Here is an 18,705-nt window from a genome sequence, read left to right as displayed (position 1 = left end):
ATGATAAACATTAAACTAAAATTGAGGGCTCAAGAAAAGTGCTGAAAAAATTGCCCAAGGTGACTAATCTATATTTGTTTTTAGTGATTTAAAGCTAACACGTAAGGGAGAAAAATCAGGGAAGTGGCAATAATTTGGGGGGATAGCATAATGCACTATACAGACTTAAATTTTAGAACTGGTACAAAGTTTGTTGTGCCCATAGCGAGACTGAGAGCCTTGAGGCTCAGCTCATGCTGAATGCAGCACTAGTAAGAGTGGACATTGTAACTTCTTTTTTTGCAACTTGAAAAGCAACAACAATGATGCAAACTGAATCGAAGAACAATTCAGCGCAGACGCATTGAGAGCATACGTGATGTGGTCACCCAGTCTGGCTCACCTTTGTCCACCTTCGGAGGCTCAGCGGCATCACTGTCCAAACTTCTTGGTCGCTGGCTGTCCGAGTTGCATCGTACAATTGGGTACAGCTTCAGACGCTCATCTCCGGGCACTGCTTAGAGGCAAGTGCGTGCAGATAAATGATGGGTGTGTTATTGCAATGCTTAACTGCCACCTCATGACGCACTAAGCTACCCGACATGAACAGCACTAATCACTCACACAGCAAAGCTCACGAAAGAAGCTCTGAAAATGGTGACAAGAGAGTACCATGCATCACACCAAGTAACATTTGCAGTAGAGGGCCAGAAAAATTAACGATTCTATCCAAATTTTTGTTCTACCCTAAATCTGATTTACGCCCCTTGTCACTTGGCTGGGCAAGCACCCACCCCTGCTATCACCGATTGGCCACTATGCCGGGTAGACGATAATGGAACAGAAACAGAGGAAACCTATTATTTCAACACATAGGTCCAGATGCTCATGCAATGAATTGAGTGTACTGCACAGACTTTTTTTCTTGTTCAGATTCTGAAAAAATGTCCCACAAACTGGTTCTGCAGCACAACTTGTATTACTCAGTGACACAGAGTTATTTTGGTGAATGTCAGTCACACATTCGACATGCTACAGCTTTAAATACCCTCTCATGAATCTCACTGCCATAAAGTCATTTCAGTATTGCAACGCGCATTTAAGGCACAAAAGGACGTACAAATCGAGGCCACACACAGAAGCACACGTACATACAGATACACATCTTTTGAAGCAACATCAGACTTTTTACCTTTTGAAGTGGCAACAGAATGGGTAGCTGCAGGTTTGGGTGCGGTGATGACAGCTCTAGCGTGCACTACAATAAAACACATAGCTACAAGTTGCAACACATGTTGCAAAGAAAACAATGTACATACTGCAAAACACAATGAAAACTCCACATCCTTACAAAGGTTCTCACTAGTTTGGTCTTTGATCCTTAATGCTAAAATAGATCAGCTCACTGAAACTCTTCTCAAACAATTGGCGGGGTCAAGAGTATGAAAGTCACCAAAAATAGATAACTCTGGTCTCAGAAGTGCATAACAAGCGAACTCACGTTCACCCGCCTCCATAGCAGTGCACTGTAAAACCTTTCCAATTGGTATTGGCTGCGATGAGAGGAACAGAGGGACTACTGAAATAGAACTTCTTGATGGAGACGCCCTTGCTCTTGAGCTGGCATCATCATCTAGGATAGTGGGAGATTCCTGCATACATAAAAAAAGAAAAGTTTACATTTGATACATTTGTGCAGCAGACAAAAACACACGACAAAGAAAATAGAAAAAAAGAAGATAGTAATTTGCCTCCAGGAGATAGCAGCTATTCCTTTATTTCAACACTGGAACAAAAGAGCCTCGAATTAAATCTTTAGGAGCCATAAAACACCTCTTCATCAGTCACTGAGAACACCTTAAAACGAAAATAGGTAGAGAATCTTACAACCAATGTTACCACAAAAAAAAAGGATGAAACAAAACAGCAGAAATTAAAGCAACAATAATCAGCTGCAATTAACACTATCTTCAATTCTCTTCACCATTTTCTCTCAACTTGCAGCTCAGGGCACAAGAAACAGAGAAAAGTGCACTGTGTACTTTTTTTGTGACCACTATGTGCTGCGCAGCTTGGTCCATGTGTAGGATCGTGTAAACTGATTAAGATATTCATGGTGACATGCTCTACGCATTCAATGTATTAATTTGCCATTGCAAAGGGGTTGTTGAGAGCCTCTTTAAAAAAAAAAAATCCTGTGGAAAGTTGCCAACTTCATACATATGGTGGGACCTCAATATTTCTACACCGGTTCAAAATCCCAGATATTCAAAAAATTTCTGCAGTCTCGTAATATGTAATATAAATTTAACTGGATACTTTGAGTTGGTAGATAGGTTAATTCGAAGACCTGGGCTGTGATGCCAGAAAACAGCGAACACCAGAGTTCAATTGATAATACAGCATCACACTGCTTATAATAGGCATGTGAGCCTGAATTAAGTGTTAGGGTGCTTAACAGACCATTTCAATGCCTGATGCACCATCTTGCAGAGCATGATGGCACCCCGACTTGGCGTGCAGCACAGTGATGTCAATGTGGTAAAAAGGACACCGTGGCAGCGGCGTTTCGATGGAGGTGAAACGCAAAGGCGCCCTTGTGATGTGCGACGTCAGCACAAATTATTCCAGAGGAGCCCTTCAATACAGCACCTCTTTCTTCATTTCTTCTCTCAGTCCCTCCTTTATCCCTTCTCTTAGGGCTGGCCGGCTCAGGTGTCCGCCGAGATGTTAGACAGATACTGCGCCATTTCCTTTCCCCGACAACTAATTCTCATTTTATTCACTGGCGGCAGATAGCCACTGTGTTTGGCAGCATTATGTATGCTCACACTGCGCCCCAGCGAAGTTTGTTTTGTGCACACTATGCAGAACTCATCGATACAAAATGCACTGCGCCAGTCCCGGATTGGTCAAGTGAACCACGTGCGCTTTCTTGTCATCACTCTTTTTCAACTGACAGGTGCTCCTATAGCAAACTCCTCTATGCATGCTTCTTAAGAGATGTACCGCACCCTTAACCTAATGTGTAGTAGACTTCCTTTGGGATGAACTTGAAGGGACCAGAAAATTTGTTCATCTTATCAGAGGTTTGTCATAACAGCTGGGCATTGTGAAACCGCATTATGAGGTGAACGTGTGGTGTGCTTGAGGGTGCCCTTTAGTTTCTTGTACTCATTTTCCATGCCACATCACCGTCATGCAAAGGCAAGATAACCACTGGTCCTTAAAGGTAACGGAGTGGATTTCATGGGAAGGCAAGCATAGCAGGGGACGGCAGAAAGTTAGGTGGGCGGATGAGATTAAGAAGCTTGCGGGGATATGGTGGGCGCAGCTGGCAAAGGACAGGGTTAATTGGAGAGACATGGGAGAGGCCTTTGACCAGGCTTTCGCATATAGCATACTTCGCTGCTGGAGGTGAAGCGGAAACCAACTGTACTTTAATTTTAATGAGCAACAATTCTATTTACAGTGTACTGGTAATCGTGTTAGAGATCTTATGAGAGGCAGTGGACAGGCGCAAATCAGCATCTGCAGCAGCTTCAATGCGAAGCAGGTGAGCAATGCCTTGCAAGCAGTGTGCTGCAGGCAAGCCAGCAGGCAGCACGTTGCTGCAAGAAGAGTGTCACTAGCGTGGGTGCAATGTATTCTTGCATTTGGGTTGCAGATAGGCTTATCTGTTGCCATTTTTATATATCGAACTGATATATCCAATTATTCTGCGACCCCCTTCCAGTTCGATATACTACCCAAGTTCAGCTGTTTTCGCTTCAAGCCAAGGAACCAACGCCCGCAAAAGCCAACTTACATGATCAGACCATACTTCCTCGTACTTCCCCTCCTCTTCAAACGTAAGCTCATCCTCCTCCTCCTCGATGCAGCTTGGTTTTTCTCCTTGGTCATGGGAGGTTGCCCCATGCATACCCTTTTCTGACGACTTTTCTCTCTGCCAAGAGAATAAGAAAAACACATTTTTTAAAGTAAGGCCATACAATGCAAAGCTTGCTATGCAAGGAGACCAATAGGAAGGCAGAAATATATGCATTGCGAACCTACTAACAACCAGTCTGCATTGCCTGGCAGCCTTCATGAATAGTAGGTTCAGATGGGTTTCAAGCAGTATATATCGCTGTCAAACCAGCATTTTCGAACCTGGCAAAGCCAATCAGGATGGAATTGAATGCAGACCTGGGACTCCTACAAAGCCAATTTCAGTCATGATCACAGTTGACCTCGACCAAAATTGAGCTGGTGTCTGAAGCAGCATTTCCACCGTGGTGGCTCAGTGGTTAGGGCGCTCGGCTACCGATCCGGAGTTCCCGGGCTCGAACCCGATCAAGGCGAGGCGGCTGCGTTTCGAGGGGGCGAAACACTAAGGCACTGCCCGTGTGCTGTGCGATGTCAGTGCACGTTAAAGATCCCCAGGTGGTCGAAATTATTCCGAAGCCCTCCACTACGGCACCCCTTCTCTCCTTTTTTCTTTCACTCCCTCCTTTGTCCCTTCCCTTAAGGCACAGTGTCCGCCAATGTATGAGACAGAGACTGCGCCATTTCCTGTCCCCAAAAACCAATTTTCATTTTTTCATTTACCTGAAGCATGACTGACATTTTTGATTGGGATCATAGAGCTCATCATTTAAAAAAAAACACAAAGGAATGCAAACTAATATGCGACCAAACTGCCTGCTTGCATGCAATTTGAAGATTGCACAATATTTAGAACAAGTGCTTTTTGCTTACTTTTATTTCATTACATGCCCATTTGTTTGCTACAACTCACGCAACTCGAATGGAATTCTAAGGTAGCGATGCAATGTCATGCTGGCTTAGCATTACATTGGAATGTGGCATTCTTGGCTTTTTAGGTCAATACTTCTCACAATAGTCTTGCCAGGTGTCGAAGCCTTATTTAAACTAAAAATTTAGAACCTTGCTGTTCGAACCCTAGGTTTGCGTAGCAAATGTGTTTTGACTCAAAATGCCATGGTCAAACATTATAAAACCAGCCTAATGAAGTGGACGCAAACGCGGTGATACAGAACAATTCTTCCGAACACACCACGGAGCCTCAGTAGTTAGGGCGCTCGGCTACTGAGCCGGAGGACCCGGGTTCGAACCCAACTGCAGTGGCAGCGTTTCGATGGACGCGAAACGCAAAAGGCTCCCGTGAGCTGTGCGATGTTAAAGAACACGTTAAAGTGCACGTTAAAGAACCCCACTATAAGGCACTTCCCTCTCTTTCCCTCTTTCACTCCCGCCTTCCTCCCTTCCCTCATGGCACAGTTGAGGTGTCCACCTAGAAGTGAGACAGTTGCCACACCTTTCAGTTCCTGATAACCAATCATCATGCTTCTGCTAGTTTTATTTCTCTGCTGATTTTATTCTGTGTGACCTACGTACCAAGAGGCTCAGCTCTCCACTCTTCCAAAATGGCATCTTTATAAAAACCTTGTTCCCACCCTGAATGGTGGCACTGGCATTAAGACACCCTAAACCACAGGTGTACATACATTTTCTGCCAAAGTCTTTTAAAAAGCCCAAGACGTTTCATTCTAGGCCATGATGTGGTGCTCATTATGCATCACCATTGTTTCAAATCTCTAAAGGTGAGAAGACCTCTCATCCTTGCTGCTCTGGAACATAGCAGCTCTTCCATGGATGCTACAAGAGCGCCACTACATGGCTGAGAAGCAAACTCTGCGGCTTCTATACTTTGGCTGCTAATAGGCCAACTGAATGAATAGGATCGAACAGTAATATGCAGCAAAGCAAATGGCATGCAAGGTGTGATCATTCTGGGTGTCGCGAGGTCAGGTCAGCATAGTGAAATGCAATAAAAATACAAACTACCGACCTACGCCACCGCTAGATAGCACGTCCTCTCACTGGATGCCTGGTATTGATTGCGCTCGATAATAACGAAACCAAAACAGTGGATTTTGGCTGAAAATTTTTCAGATCCGCATATAATACGAGGTGGAAATTTGACATGTTAAAATCTTGAAAAAAACCTTGTATTATATGTGGGTTTTTATGGTAGCACTCATGCTGTCATCTGTTGGCAAACAAAAAAATGCTTTGGACAATCCCAACTCGCCTGAAACCGGAAACAATGTGCCAGACAACACATGACAAGCTGGACTCTGTCATGAGCCAGAAATGACAGTCGGCTTATGAAGAGCCTGGGTCGTTCAAGTCCGCTACAGGGTTAATGTACAGCTCTTTGAACAGCCTCGTCAGGCTGGCTCCTAAACAATATTGTGCCAAGTGACCAATGTATCTCGCTGCTGACATCTACGTTTCTGTCTGTCTCTGTTTCCCAACTTCCCAACTTGCAAAGCTGGTTTCCCAACTTCAGCTGCTGTCAATCAGCAGCCTGCCGTTTGGTCTGTTTAATTCCAGGATGGTGCTCCTGACACCTGCAGAGCAGTGTGACAAGTGATTCCTAACAAACCAATGAGGTCGCTCCTGTAACCAGAATAAGAGCAGCCGTAGTATGCACTTACAAGCTCATGTTCAAGGTGTCCTTGGCCATGCTGCTGTTAACTCTTCCCTTACAGTGCCTATTCAAATCATGAGCAATAACACAAAATGCCCCATTCTGAGCAATCGGGGCCAGTTCTGACAAGTAACCCTCAATCAGTATGTTGCAACAGGACTGTACTTCGCTTTCAGAATCTTTTTTTTTTTTTTTCGTCAGCCACATGAGGGAGTATTTTTAAACTTCGCGCGCAAAGCCTGTCAACACGAAGTGATCATGCAAGCATTACGCCCAAGGTGACACCCTCTTCTCACACTGATCCTGCTCAGAAGCAATGGCATTCTTGCGATTTCACAGCATTGACACTTGACTCTCTCGGTGCAAGCAACAGCTTTGTGCGGAAAGATGACATCTATTTGTCTCTTTGAGTTAGGACAGGGATGATGGCTCCTCCCAGCCCGAACAATCGAAAGATGTCAAGAAGGTTCACTGCTTTCAGGGCCTATGTGAAAGTACCGGACATGTTCTGAACGATTCCGTGCCACCAGCAGTGTAGCGGATGCAGCTGTTTGCAAGACTGCCCAGGGTCCTGCTTGACACTGCACTGTGGAGTAGCCCAAAGTGCTGCACGCAACCAACTAATATTTTTTTGCTGACCGGAAAGTTTAACAGGAAGACTTCTGTAACCTTGAATACTCATTTTTGACTTAGTAACACAGGAAATATGTATTCTAGATTTTTTATTCTCCTGTTTTCCGACTGAATATGTTTAATATTTTTATGACTTTTTGTGCATGTCTCTCAAAAACGGGTCATATGTTGCCGACAAAAGAAAAAAATCTTTTGTCAGCAACATATGATCCGTTTTTTTTCTTTGTATCACAGAAAAGAGAATTCTATTTGCTACACTGCAGTGTGCTACAATAATTATTTTTTTAATTATTGGGTGAAAGAAATTTATGGACACTACCCTGAAAGTGTTTGTTTTCCCGTGGTAAGGAAAGAGTTAAACACGCATGGGTCTACAACATAACGCGTGCAATATAGCATAGAGTTGCACACAAAGGAGCTTAAGCTTATAAGCAGAATTTCTTAGGGGCTGTTTTATTCACTTATTACGTTGTGTTGGGTTTAATGGCGCATAAGCAACTAAGGCTATCATGTACCAAGCTCGAGGTATCAAGAATTGTTTTCTTGAGATTTTTACAAAGATATAAAATTTGGAGGTGAGGATATTCACTTATTTCAGCATTTATATCCACAAATACACATAGAGCTCTGCATTATTAAGGCCTACATATTTCAGCACAGATAACTATCAAGATTACATCCATGTTTCCTTTCATAATTTACAATGCTGATTTTCACATGAAGGGTGGTGGGCACATATCGCACAGGCATGTGTAGGAAACTGCCCAAGACACATAGATCTTGACAACAAAAGTGACTTTTAGCTTAAAGATAAATACCCTAAACTGCACTGTCCACCAACACAAACTAAACCTCAAACTGCAAAGTCCAAGGTCAAGATCCCTGATGACTAGGCTGCGGACCTACGCACCGGCCCGCTGCGGCTTTGAGGGCGGAACCCAGGGCCTGGCGGCAGGTTCTTCTGGACACAACAAACGACCCCTGGGCTGAAGTGAAGCTCCACATGGAAGCGCTCCTCTGAGTGCTGGTCCTGGGCACAATAATGACAAGCTGTAAATGATGCGTGCAGGCCACACAAGGCCAGCAAGTATGCGAGCAAGGCCTGCAGAAAGGTTTATCTGCACTGACAACCTGCTCATGCACTATGCCAGTATCAAGCTAGTTTTCTGTCTAGCCAGCAGAGCTTTTGAGTAAGACATGCTTATAGATGTGGCATCTGGCAGGTTTTGTAGCAATTTAGAAAAATTAGAGAAATATGAAACAAAGAAAATCATGTTCATGGAAGGGGCTGCCAAAATCACACCAAGCACAGTATGGAATACTAATACATGTGGTAGAAGCCGGAATTGTAGGTATTTTGTCTTACTTTTTTTTACGTTAAATTTAAAGGTAATTTCCTATAACAGCAGTACTGAATATGTATTTTAAACCATCCATTTGATTCCCTCTCAAAATTGAGAAGTAAGAAAAGAAGCCTTTGTCTTCAGTACACCATAAATCGGAGACACATCTATAGTGGAAGCAAAAATCATGACATCTAGACTGACAGCAAGAAATTTCCTATCTGTGGGAACTTTCATAAATGTAGCCAATGCTGGAAACAATGGTAAATGAGAGCAACAGTGCCTGCATGCTGCCACAAGGGAGGAAAAAAGCGAAATGCTGGAAAAAAAACAAAAGCAGTAACCTTGCCGAATGTCCTTAGCATGTAGCACACATATGGATAATTATCTATGTTGACATGATGCTGCTCAAAGACGCAATACCTCTGGCAGAGATAAGTATAGTGCCATCTTGTGAATGTTTCCTTTCTGTTCAGGATTCCGCATGACGGCACAAAAGCAATGCCAATATTCAACAATTTTTTTCTAGCATCAGAAAATGCATAAAACAAGGATGAGAGAAGGAAGTAGTAACAAAATTCCACAATTTTTAACGCAAAAAAATGTATGTGACAGCAACCAAGTTTTGTCATATACAGCAACATGGTGTACTAGTACCAACTTTCACCACAGAACAACAATTTAGACTGACTGCTGAATGAAAATTCAAGTTCTTGATGTATTTTAAAACTAATTCCTTGTATAAGCTGTAACATTTTAGTTGATTCCATCAATAAGGTGCAAGATCTTTTCATCTGCACCATAGTAGTATAGTGATCAATACTGGTAACTTGTCAGTCCCTTCAAGAACTGATATGCAGGGGCGTAGGCTATGGAACAAATAAGGCGCACAACGAAGCAAAGCTGTTGTTCAATGCCAGGCTTTTTCTTCAAAAAAAAAGAAATGGGAAGATTCAGTAAACAAAAGGATGTGATATGAAACAAAACAAAGCTGATGACCTGGTGCTAGACTCTCCAGAACAGCAGAGATAAAGGGATCAAGGTAACAAAATATAGCTTCGAGACAAAACAAAGCTGCGCTTTCCAAGACAGCAGATTAGAGGATCCAGAGTGCAAGTAATAATGAGTCATTCCAAAGCAAAGCTCATTGGTATACAGCGCAAGTAGGATGGCTGTGGGCTTCTCTGAGTCATACATCAACTGAAGTGAAATTTTGCTTCACCTTTGTGGGGTCTTCATACAGCATGATCACAATCTGAGTCATGTAGTTTAATTCTGTGACTGCATTCACGTATTCCATGGCTCTGCGCCACTGTTCATCCTTGGTCTCCTATAAAAAGAAAAAAAAGGGCAAAGAATTCTTCAACGCGTCACAGCACTGATTCCCTGCAAGCATGCAGAATCATTGATTCAGTCTCCTTACATCTAGCAGACCTCCATATCTGAGCACAGTCAGCAAAGAGTGGATGTGGCTTTCACTGGTGAAGTACAGCCTTGTGCGGACGTGTCGGCCAGGCGATGAAACCCCGTGTGAGTACCTGGACAAGAGAAGCAGTGTAGCAGTGATTTCTTTGCAGACAATTTCAGCCATACCTAATGCAGCTTTTCCTTCCAAGCTCGCTGATGACCAGAGATGTCTCATAAATCAGACCAGGTCATGCAGTTATACTGACAGACATAAGCTACAACTATGCATCAAAATGAAGTAGCATTGACAAGCTAAAGAATATGTTAGAAAATGGTACCCTAAAGATCACACTGAAAACCAGAGTCCAGAAAGGTCAAAATGTGCTTCTTTAGTCCATTTAAACACATCTTCTTGAAGGGAAACGCATCATTAATGATGCTGTTTAGGGTTACGCGCTTTATTGCGACTAGTAATGTTATCTGCAAAGCAAGTTCAGGTTTATAAACAAGCAAATGGAGAAGCAAGTTTAGGTTTATATTCAGTGTGACGGAGGCCACCTATTTAGTTTAGATAGAGCACACTAGCTTAACTAATGGCACTGGCTACTGGTTAAGCCAGAACACTCAAGCTAGCACAGTGAAAATGGCTAGTGCATTATTATTACCTCTTATCTAATAATTCACGCTAGCATCAATGGAGTCATCAGGCAGAGGCGGATTTATGGGCGACCTTTGGAGCGAGCAAATCTGCACACTGCATTTTTTTTTACTTTCTTTGTTAACAAAATGGTACTATATTTCTTATGGTTTTTCCAGAGAGCAGGAGCGCAAAAGCAGGCCAGTGCTGTGCTGATTTGACAAAAGACTACAGGTCTCAGATATAACATACGATGAGGCAGAGTGAAAAGGTGGCTGTTGTGAGGAAATTATGCCCCGTGAGGTGAAAATGAGGTGGCGCCTACTGCATAGTAAAAAATAGACGGAATAATACGTTTCGCCACAGAGAAGCCAGAAGAGCAATCAGTATTGAGTTGATGCATGCCTCACATGTAAGACTAGCTTTCAGGACACACAACTGCCAACAAGAATGTCGGGAAAAGAAATTAAAACATTAAAGCTGATGTGGATGCTCACCACAGAAATATTTCTACCAAACAAGTGCCATACAAGTGACGAAATCGGGGTTTCCAACTCGAGTCAAGTACTGTGTGATTGAGTAATCAGATAAGTAAGCTTATGAATTAATGATTATCACATCAACAGAATAGTCACTCCAGCACAATAAACAGTCACTCAAAAGCAGTATGGTTGTGAACGTGGCGGTTACCATTGCAACATTTATATTAAAAGATCAGTCACAAGCAGAATGAGAGAAATTTGTCATTTGCTGAATTGTGCCAAGTGAATAAATACAAAAATAAATAAGAACATTTTTTATGGCTTTATGGCTTGCTGTATATTAAAAAAAGCAAGCAAATGGCAACAATTTCTACATTCTTTACGCTTGTCCAAAAGTTTCTCTCCACCAGCTGAAAGCTTTTTGCTCTGCAGGTTCAGTAAACATTATCTTACTGAGGGTTGAGTCGATTAACGCTCTCAGTCTCATCCGCTGCAGGGTCTATGTTTCGATGCAGATCTGCTCTGATCTTTTTCAGCAGCGGAGTGCAGATGCCCAGGCCAATCGTAAGCTTCTCCTGGAGGGTCAGACCATACTCCTGCAAGAAAAGTTTACCTCAGCTGAGCTTCATTTGCACTACTGCATACCAAAACCACCTAGAATATCAATATCAACAGACCTCAGATGCTCAAGATCACATATAATAGGTATACATTAAACATAGCCTTTCAAAGATGTTTCATGTGAGAACCCTAGATGAATGAACTAGAAAAATTAATTATGTAGCAAACTGTCTCACCAATTTACTAAATTACATATTTACGCTGCATCACACAAACATAGTTTCAGCCCGTGATGGTTGATAATTCACTTTATTTATTAGGCATTCGCGAATCTCTTGCATGTTTCCCCGTTTCGACCTTGGCAGCGCGCCAAGATGGCAACAAAACATCCCTGCGTTTTGATGGGAGCTCTGTAGGGAGTGGGGGTGGCTCACTTGGCGAACTTGGCACAGTGCCAAGATGCTGTGCGACCTTGACAGGTGCACCGGTGGCGGTGGCTACATGCATGGGGTAATATCTACATGCAGGGGGAATACATAGGTGAGTCCTTTTTGCAGGTCCAGATATAACGGTAATCGATTATAACAATCGGTTTTCAGATTTTTTCAATATCGTTTAAATGAATTGCACTGTACCAGCGGCATAAGTGCTGACCACATGCTTCTGTTGATGACGGGTGGACGGATCGGCGGGCCAGTGGGTGGGCGGATGTACAGTCAAGCCCGCTTATAACAAACATGAGCGTCATGCGGCGCCCGTTCGTTATATCCCGAAGTTCGTAGTAAGTGGACCACAGCTTTAAAGATATTTGCTTGTCAAAACACAAAATTTTTTCTTTGCGAAAAAGTCCGTGATGGACGTCTGTTTTTGCAACGCAGATCCGATGAGGGAGGCTTCCAGTTTATTTATAGCAGAAGCGTGCTCTTCGCCGAGGCCCTTGGCATAGACAAGTTGTCTGAGGCTCTCTATGTAGCCCATTGCTACAGGCGTACTTATGGATGCTGGCTCCTAAGTTTCATCCTCATCTGATTCCTCCGCATCACTCTCGTCCCGCACTTCAGACACGATGCCCTCATCCGTGCACGGTTCCACGGTATCGCCGTTGTCACCGACAGAAATAAAATCATTACAACCAATGTCATGAGCCCCCATCTCGGAGTCAATGACACGCTGCCATAAATCGCTGCTGGGCTGGTCATCTTCCGAAGCAACAGGCTCGGCATCAGACAGTGTGTCGATGAAGCCGGTTTTGCGGAAGCAGTTCCGCTCGCCAGTGGCCATCACCTCCGCCCAGGTCGCTTTTATCATCTCTAACGCTGAATACAATGGAAATAGGCACGGCGTTCCCGTTCGCCATCCCAAATTACAACCAGGGCCCAACATTTGAACGAAGCCAATGAAACGCTCACACCTCAAGAGTGACAAAAGCGTGCGATGGGGTAGACAGATGCACAACGTGCACAGGCGGCAATCAAGCCAATCAAGCTAAAGATACAGACGCACAGCGCCAGCGGAGAGACCAATGAGGGGCGTCCATGACCGTCAGTACAGCCACCTCATGGCTCCCACGGAAAGCCTGCTTCACGGAACGTGGCCTCCGCGATCGGCACCGGCGTGGTTGATCGCGGAGGCCACGCACGGATTTGCAAGAGAGTGAGGAGAGGGGAGCGGAGCTGCGAGGAGGGGCAGGCAGTTCTCCCCCCCACTACATCCCCTTCCCCCCTTCCCCTGGTCCCCAAGAGTGATGCCCAAAGGGTCAACATACGTCGCGACCAGTATCCCCCTTCTCCCTTCATAGCACTAACCACCACCACCACTACCAATTCGCCTGCGATGAGACTCGCAAAAGCAAACTGCACGCCGGGCGCACAAAGGGGTCGGAGGCAGGTTATCTCGCATCGCGCCGACGGGTTTACGCCGTCCATTCGCTGTAACCGATCAGCAGGGCTTAATGAAGTTCGTTATACGTGTGATTTTGTGCCATTGAAACAATGCATATTTTGATGGTCCCACAGGTCTCGTTCGTTATACGCGAAAATTCGTCTTAAGTGGGGCCGTTATATGTGGACTCGACTATATAAAATTTAAACTCTCCCAAAAATATCTGTTGAATCTTTTCTTCCCCGTGTAATGAGCCCTCCCCTCAAACAGATGTCAATTTTTCTGGAAAAAAAAAATGGGCCCATTACGCGAGTACATAAGTTGTAAGCAAAAGAGTAACCACATTTACCATTTTAAGCTGTTCCATCAACTGTACCAGTTTCAATATCACTATTCTCCAAACATGAGCAGCGTTGCTCCACTACCACAGCCTATCATCTACAATGAGCAGCACATCAATACCAAGTGATGGCCCAAGAGCAGCAAAGTGACTACAGAGCCCTGCCCAGAAGCTAGAGTAGTAAGCGTGGTCGACAAGCTGACTCTGTCGTGAACAATGCTGTCAAGGCACACATAAAAAAGCAATGCTTGAGTGGCCTTTGTTAACAAACAGGGAGATGAAAATTTCTGCAACACATACGGTTAAAGACTAGCAATGAGATTTAAATATATATATATATATTCACAATGCAGTAAAGCATAGAGCTGTCAATTAGCATAATGCCAAGGAAGAATAGCCAGAGGGCATTGTGCATGATGACTTACCTGGGGTATGACAACATCGGCCAGAGCCTTGGCATACAGGTACAGCTCCTCTGCATGCACAAACTGCAGGGTGTGCTGGTTGTGCTGCAGGTCGTACTTTATGCAGTCGTAGACATCAGGAATCTTGCTGATGTCAAACTTGCCGTTCTTCAGCTTAAAGTCCTTCTCCAGCTTGGCCCAGCGCCGCAGCATCAGCTCCCATGTCTCCCCGTGATACAGGGGAACTGGAAGGAGGAGGCCGCCCTCACCTTTCCCACCAAAAAAATGGAGATGATCCACTGGCACACTACATACACACACCATTAGCACTGAGTAAGGGGTGCGGCTGTACAACTATGGAAATTAAAGCACCTTACTAGTGCTGCTCTCCAGGTATATCTTGTTTCTTGAAACATGAGGCTTATATGAATGAAACAATGCAATATCAAAAACAGGACCCACATGACACAATGCTGAAGGCACATGCCCTGCATCCGCTGTTGTCGCCTTTTAGTTGTGCGAACAATGTAGGACAGAGAAAAAGGCCATCACCTACTAACCCACTCTTAAACTCTATTGTGGGAAGAAACAAGCTTAGAAACCTGGGCAGCTAGAAAAAAAAAGCATGCCTCAGCTGAGCAGACGGGTACTTGCGTAACAAAAATGACAGGTAATCCTAATGCCTTTATTATGTACAAGTGTTATTTCTCAACTTGCAGCTTTCACTCCCATATATGAGGCCTATGGGCATCTATGGAAAAACATTGTGGTAAGCTATGTCCGTCTATGGCATTTTATGACCATTTATACATATCCAAAGCGGTGCTTATTGCCAGCTATTGAAAAATCTATGCCACTAGGGCTATAGCTTCAGAACCATACAACTGTTTTTAGCTGTCTATAGAAAAGTATATCCGTATGAAACTGCAGCTAAAGATGGTCATAGAAAAGGTTATAGCTATTTGGGCCAATTGCCTATAACTGGACACAGGATATTTTTGTATGCACTAGCTATTTCCTCGCCCAAGGCAATTACATGTACATCTTATTCATGAGGCCGAGCCCTTGGTACACGCAAGTAAGTCACAAGGGCAGTTGTCACAATAGTACTCGGTATATGGCATCAAGCTCAACTTACCATGGGTCTTGCTCTCGTCTCTGCGGCATTTAATCGCCTTGATCAACTCCTGAATGATCTCATACACGTGCTGACATGCCTTGACGGGATTCTTGATGAACTGCAGAGCATTCTGAATGGATCGTGCATGTGTAGGGTTGAGCTGCAAGAGAATAAGAGAAAAAAAAGTGGTTATGTTACTAGCTGGTGGAAATTTATGATGAAAACACACCAGCACACTCAAGACAAAGGACAAGCAAAATAAACAAAACAAACACCAGCTTAAGAGGGAAAAAGTGCTTAAAATCATTTTCATTATTTGTGCATGAATTGTAACCGAATCTGGCACAGGTATGTAACTTTTTATTCTCATTTCAGAACTGCATTTTATTTTAAGCTAGCTGGTGCAGTTTTTGAGTAATTACATTTAACCTCCCCGTAAAGTCGTCCTCGAGGTGACATATCTAATAATAAATTGTGCAAAGTTTTTATATCAGCATGTTCACAAAGCCTGCTCTGTGCAATAAATCTATTAGTTATTTTTAAAGATCCCCAGTAATTGTAGAGAAAGAAGTTAAAACTGCAGCACACATATTCACATAAAAATGTTTAAAATAACTTTCAAAAACTACTGCACAAGTGCACAGAAAAATCTACTGATTTGATGCACTTCTCAATGCTCAGGATTCATTCACACACACAAAAAAAGAATAATTTTAGGGTCATTCATAACGAAATGCTGAAGGAATGAGTGACAGTAATCACAGAGAAAATGAATGCTGAGAAAATCAACCTTGAAGTTTATTCTCCCGTTTTCATACTTTATTGTTGCTGGCAGAGAAATGTAGCATTGCAACCAACGGAAGCTCTGATCTTCCCATCGCTTCTATTCATGATGCTACTAAGATGGCGGTACTTCGCCATCTAAAATCCACATCACTTGCGATGCGCTGGGACCATCACAAGCACGATTTGCTCACAGCTTTTGTGAATGCACATAAAAAACGTCGTCTCCTAAATTTGTGCAGAATATTCGCTATAAATTTCGCTATGAGAAAATCGAAAATTTTGACCAAACTGGCCATTTTATTTGCCTCGTCCCCACTTAATTGAGGTGGCTTGTTTCCACTATAAGGTGAAGGCTTTTCACACCCTGCATGTGAAGAAAGGATATTCAGAAGCAACGCACATTCTTGTTTTTACATTGCCTTCTACCTTGGCAAACTAGTTTTCAGAAGAAAGCAAAAAGCATCATCAAAATATCCAACGAAAATACAATGTCCTCACAGCTTTGTGTAAGTTGATAATAACCAGAAGCAGAGAAATTAAAATTGCTTTATTTTCCCCTCTATGACAGGAAGTCAATGACAGACCAAGTGCATAAAAAAAATTTCCACCAGAACCTCGACAATGATGAACTGAAATGTTGAAATGATGTGCAACAGGACATACCCGGTGGCAAATTGCCATTTTCAGGTGAAAGCACTGCAATTACTGCATGTCCACCAGTAATTACAGTGGTGAGAAAGCACCGGCTCAAAAACGCTATACTGTATACTGACACAATAAAAAAATACATATAGCAGTATAAAAAAAACTTATTGGTCAGTGTGGAATGCTTATTAGCCTCATTGGGGGTAGTAAAATCAGGGATTGCCGTATACAGTGCACAACTCAGTGATTTCCAGAATACTGTCAGGATCTCACCTCATCTGCAAATCACTACATGATGCCTTTCCATTGTTGTCAGCCACAAAGGACCTCTAGCAATATTCAATAAATGATATCAGTAAATAATATAATACTTACTTTGTATACACCAAAGCATTCCATGCTTAATACTTCTCTTGGCATCAAGCCAGACCGATAACTCTTGCAAGCTTTATTCAAAAATCACATCTCCTTACCTTTTCAAAGTCTTCTTCTGTGAAATCATGGTCCACCTGGAATGCTTCATGCAGTCTTTGTTTCACCCTGTAATGACTTTCAATGTTTAAAGAACACTGTCAAAAGCATGCGTTTTCTGGGGCTGTCAGCGGCCCGAAAACGTACAGAGACGTCAGGGATATGCAGCCCAAATTCACCTACAGCACACAAGCATGCACAGGGGATAACAGGGCATAAAAAAGTCACAGGACGGTTACCACTGGGTAACGAGAGATTCAGAGACAGCTGTTAAGGTTTATATTTCACAAAATGTTGAGGTAGAGAATATGAAGGCAACTTCATAACTCTATAGTTCTAGAGCGCTCCTTTTAGCTTTCCACAGATACTTCTTTTTCAACTAGCTCTCCTCTCCTGTCCGCTGCTCTAGAAGCGTGACGCCACTGATGGCCCTCTCCTTGGAAGGCGTGTTTTGCAGCAGCTGCCACACATGAACCATGCTACATTCCTCTATCGTCAACATACTCTCCTTCCTCCTTCCACATTAACCATCATCCTCCAGATGTTTCCTGCGGTAACCACACTCTGCTTAAGCTCTCATCATACCCTCCTGCTTCCACAGTGGCCACTCCTCCTCTCCTTCCAGGGTAACTACCCTCCAGGTGGTTCTCATAGTAGCCATCTTCCAGTTGAGCATTCCTATGCTCTTGAAATATCCTCCTCCTTCCAGAGTAACCATCCTCCTGATGACGATCCTTCTACTCTCACCATAACCTTCTCCTTCCATGGTAACCACCCACTGGTTACACCTTCTTACACTCATCCCATACCTTCCCCTTCTACTGCAACTCTCCTTCTCCTTCCAGGGTAACTACTGTATGGGTGGCTCCTCTGGCAACCACCCACTGGTTGTGCCTTCTTACCCTCTCGCCATACCCTCCTCCTTCCATGGTAACTACCCTGCCGATGGTTTCAGTTGTAACCACCCACCTGTTACTCAGTCCTCCGCTCTCGTCCTACCCTCCTCCCTCCACAGTAACTACCCTCCAAGCTGTTCCCATGGCCATGCACCCACTGGTTACTACTACTACTACGACTACGCGAAACTTGGGAATTGGCGCTCAACAGCTGTTGCTGTAAAAAGAGAACACCAGAGCCTTCAGGCGAGTGCAAAAGCTACATGCCACTACTGCCCACTGCCTCCATCTTGCCAACACATATAGCACAAATGTCATGCACAGGGAGCTTAGTGGCGTTTGAAGCCTTCCTTGCTGGCTGCTTTATTCTCTCAAGCACTCGTAATGAGCACTAATTATTTCTGATTGCTGCTTAGCCAAATCCGGTTTCAAACACATGTGATCCACATACTAAATGGAAATAAGTGCCTGTAACTTCAACCCAATCAACATAGACTAAAAGGCAGAAGAAATAACAAAACAGAAAGGCCTAAACTGGTTTTTCAGAGTCCAATGTTAAAACTGCAGTGCACAGTGCTTCCACGATAATATGATTACTAGGCAATTCTATGCAGGAAACTA

The 18,705-nt window shown here is 43.5% G+C and overlaps 1 protein-coding gene across 50 annotated transcripts in view; it reads right to left on the bottom strand.

Annotated features, from left to right (window-relative positions):
* Nucleotides 1-18,705, bottom strand: part of l(1)G0196 (inositol hexakisphosphate and diphosphoinositol-pentakisphosphate kinase) — a 63,669-nt gene that overhangs the window by 7,757 nt on the left and 37,207 nt on the right. For 11 of the 50 annotated variants that reach the window (XM_077627001.1, XM_077627004.1, XM_077627014.1 and 8 more), the window contains exons 17-27: nucleotides 17,191-17,266; nucleotides 15,305-15,446; nucleotides 14,188-14,435; nucleotides 11,434-11,576; nucleotides 9,878-9,992; nucleotides 9,677-9,784; nucleotides 8,022-8,141; nucleotides 3,788-3,925; nucleotides 1,481-1,631; nucleotides 1,172-1,237; nucleotides 383-493 (exon numbers count right to left, since the gene is read on the bottom strand). In XM_077627001.1, coding sequence (XP_077483127.1) covers nucleotides 383-493; nucleotides 1,172-1,237; nucleotides 1,481-1,631; nucleotides 3,788-3,925; nucleotides 8,022-8,141; nucleotides 9,677-9,784; nucleotides 9,878-9,992; nucleotides 11,434-11,576; nucleotides 14,188-14,435; nucleotides 15,305-15,446; nucleotides 17,191-17,266 — 1,418 coding nt within the window. The remainder of the gene's footprint in view (nucleotides 1-382; nucleotides 494-1,171; nucleotides 1,238-1,480; nucleotides 1,632-3,787; nucleotides 3,926-8,021; nucleotides 8,142-9,676; nucleotides 9,785-9,877; nucleotides 9,993-11,433; nucleotides 11,577-14,187; nucleotides 14,436-15,304; nucleotides 15,447-17,190; nucleotides 17,267-18,705) is intronic. The other 39 variants (XM_077627005.1, XM_077627009.1, XM_077627010.1 and 36 more) reach the window with 7 other exon arrangements.

This window comes from Amblyomma americanum, chromosome 6, assembly GCF_052857255.1.
Source record: "Amblyomma americanum isolate KBUSLIRL-KWMA chromosome 6, ASM5285725v1, whole genome shotgun sequence".
Lineage (NCBI taxonomy): Eukaryota > Metazoa > Arthropoda > Arachnida > Ixodida > Ixodidae > Amblyomma > Amblyomma americanum.
Note: the sequence above shows the minus strand (reverse complement) of the source record. Positions and strands in the feature narration are given on the sequence as shown.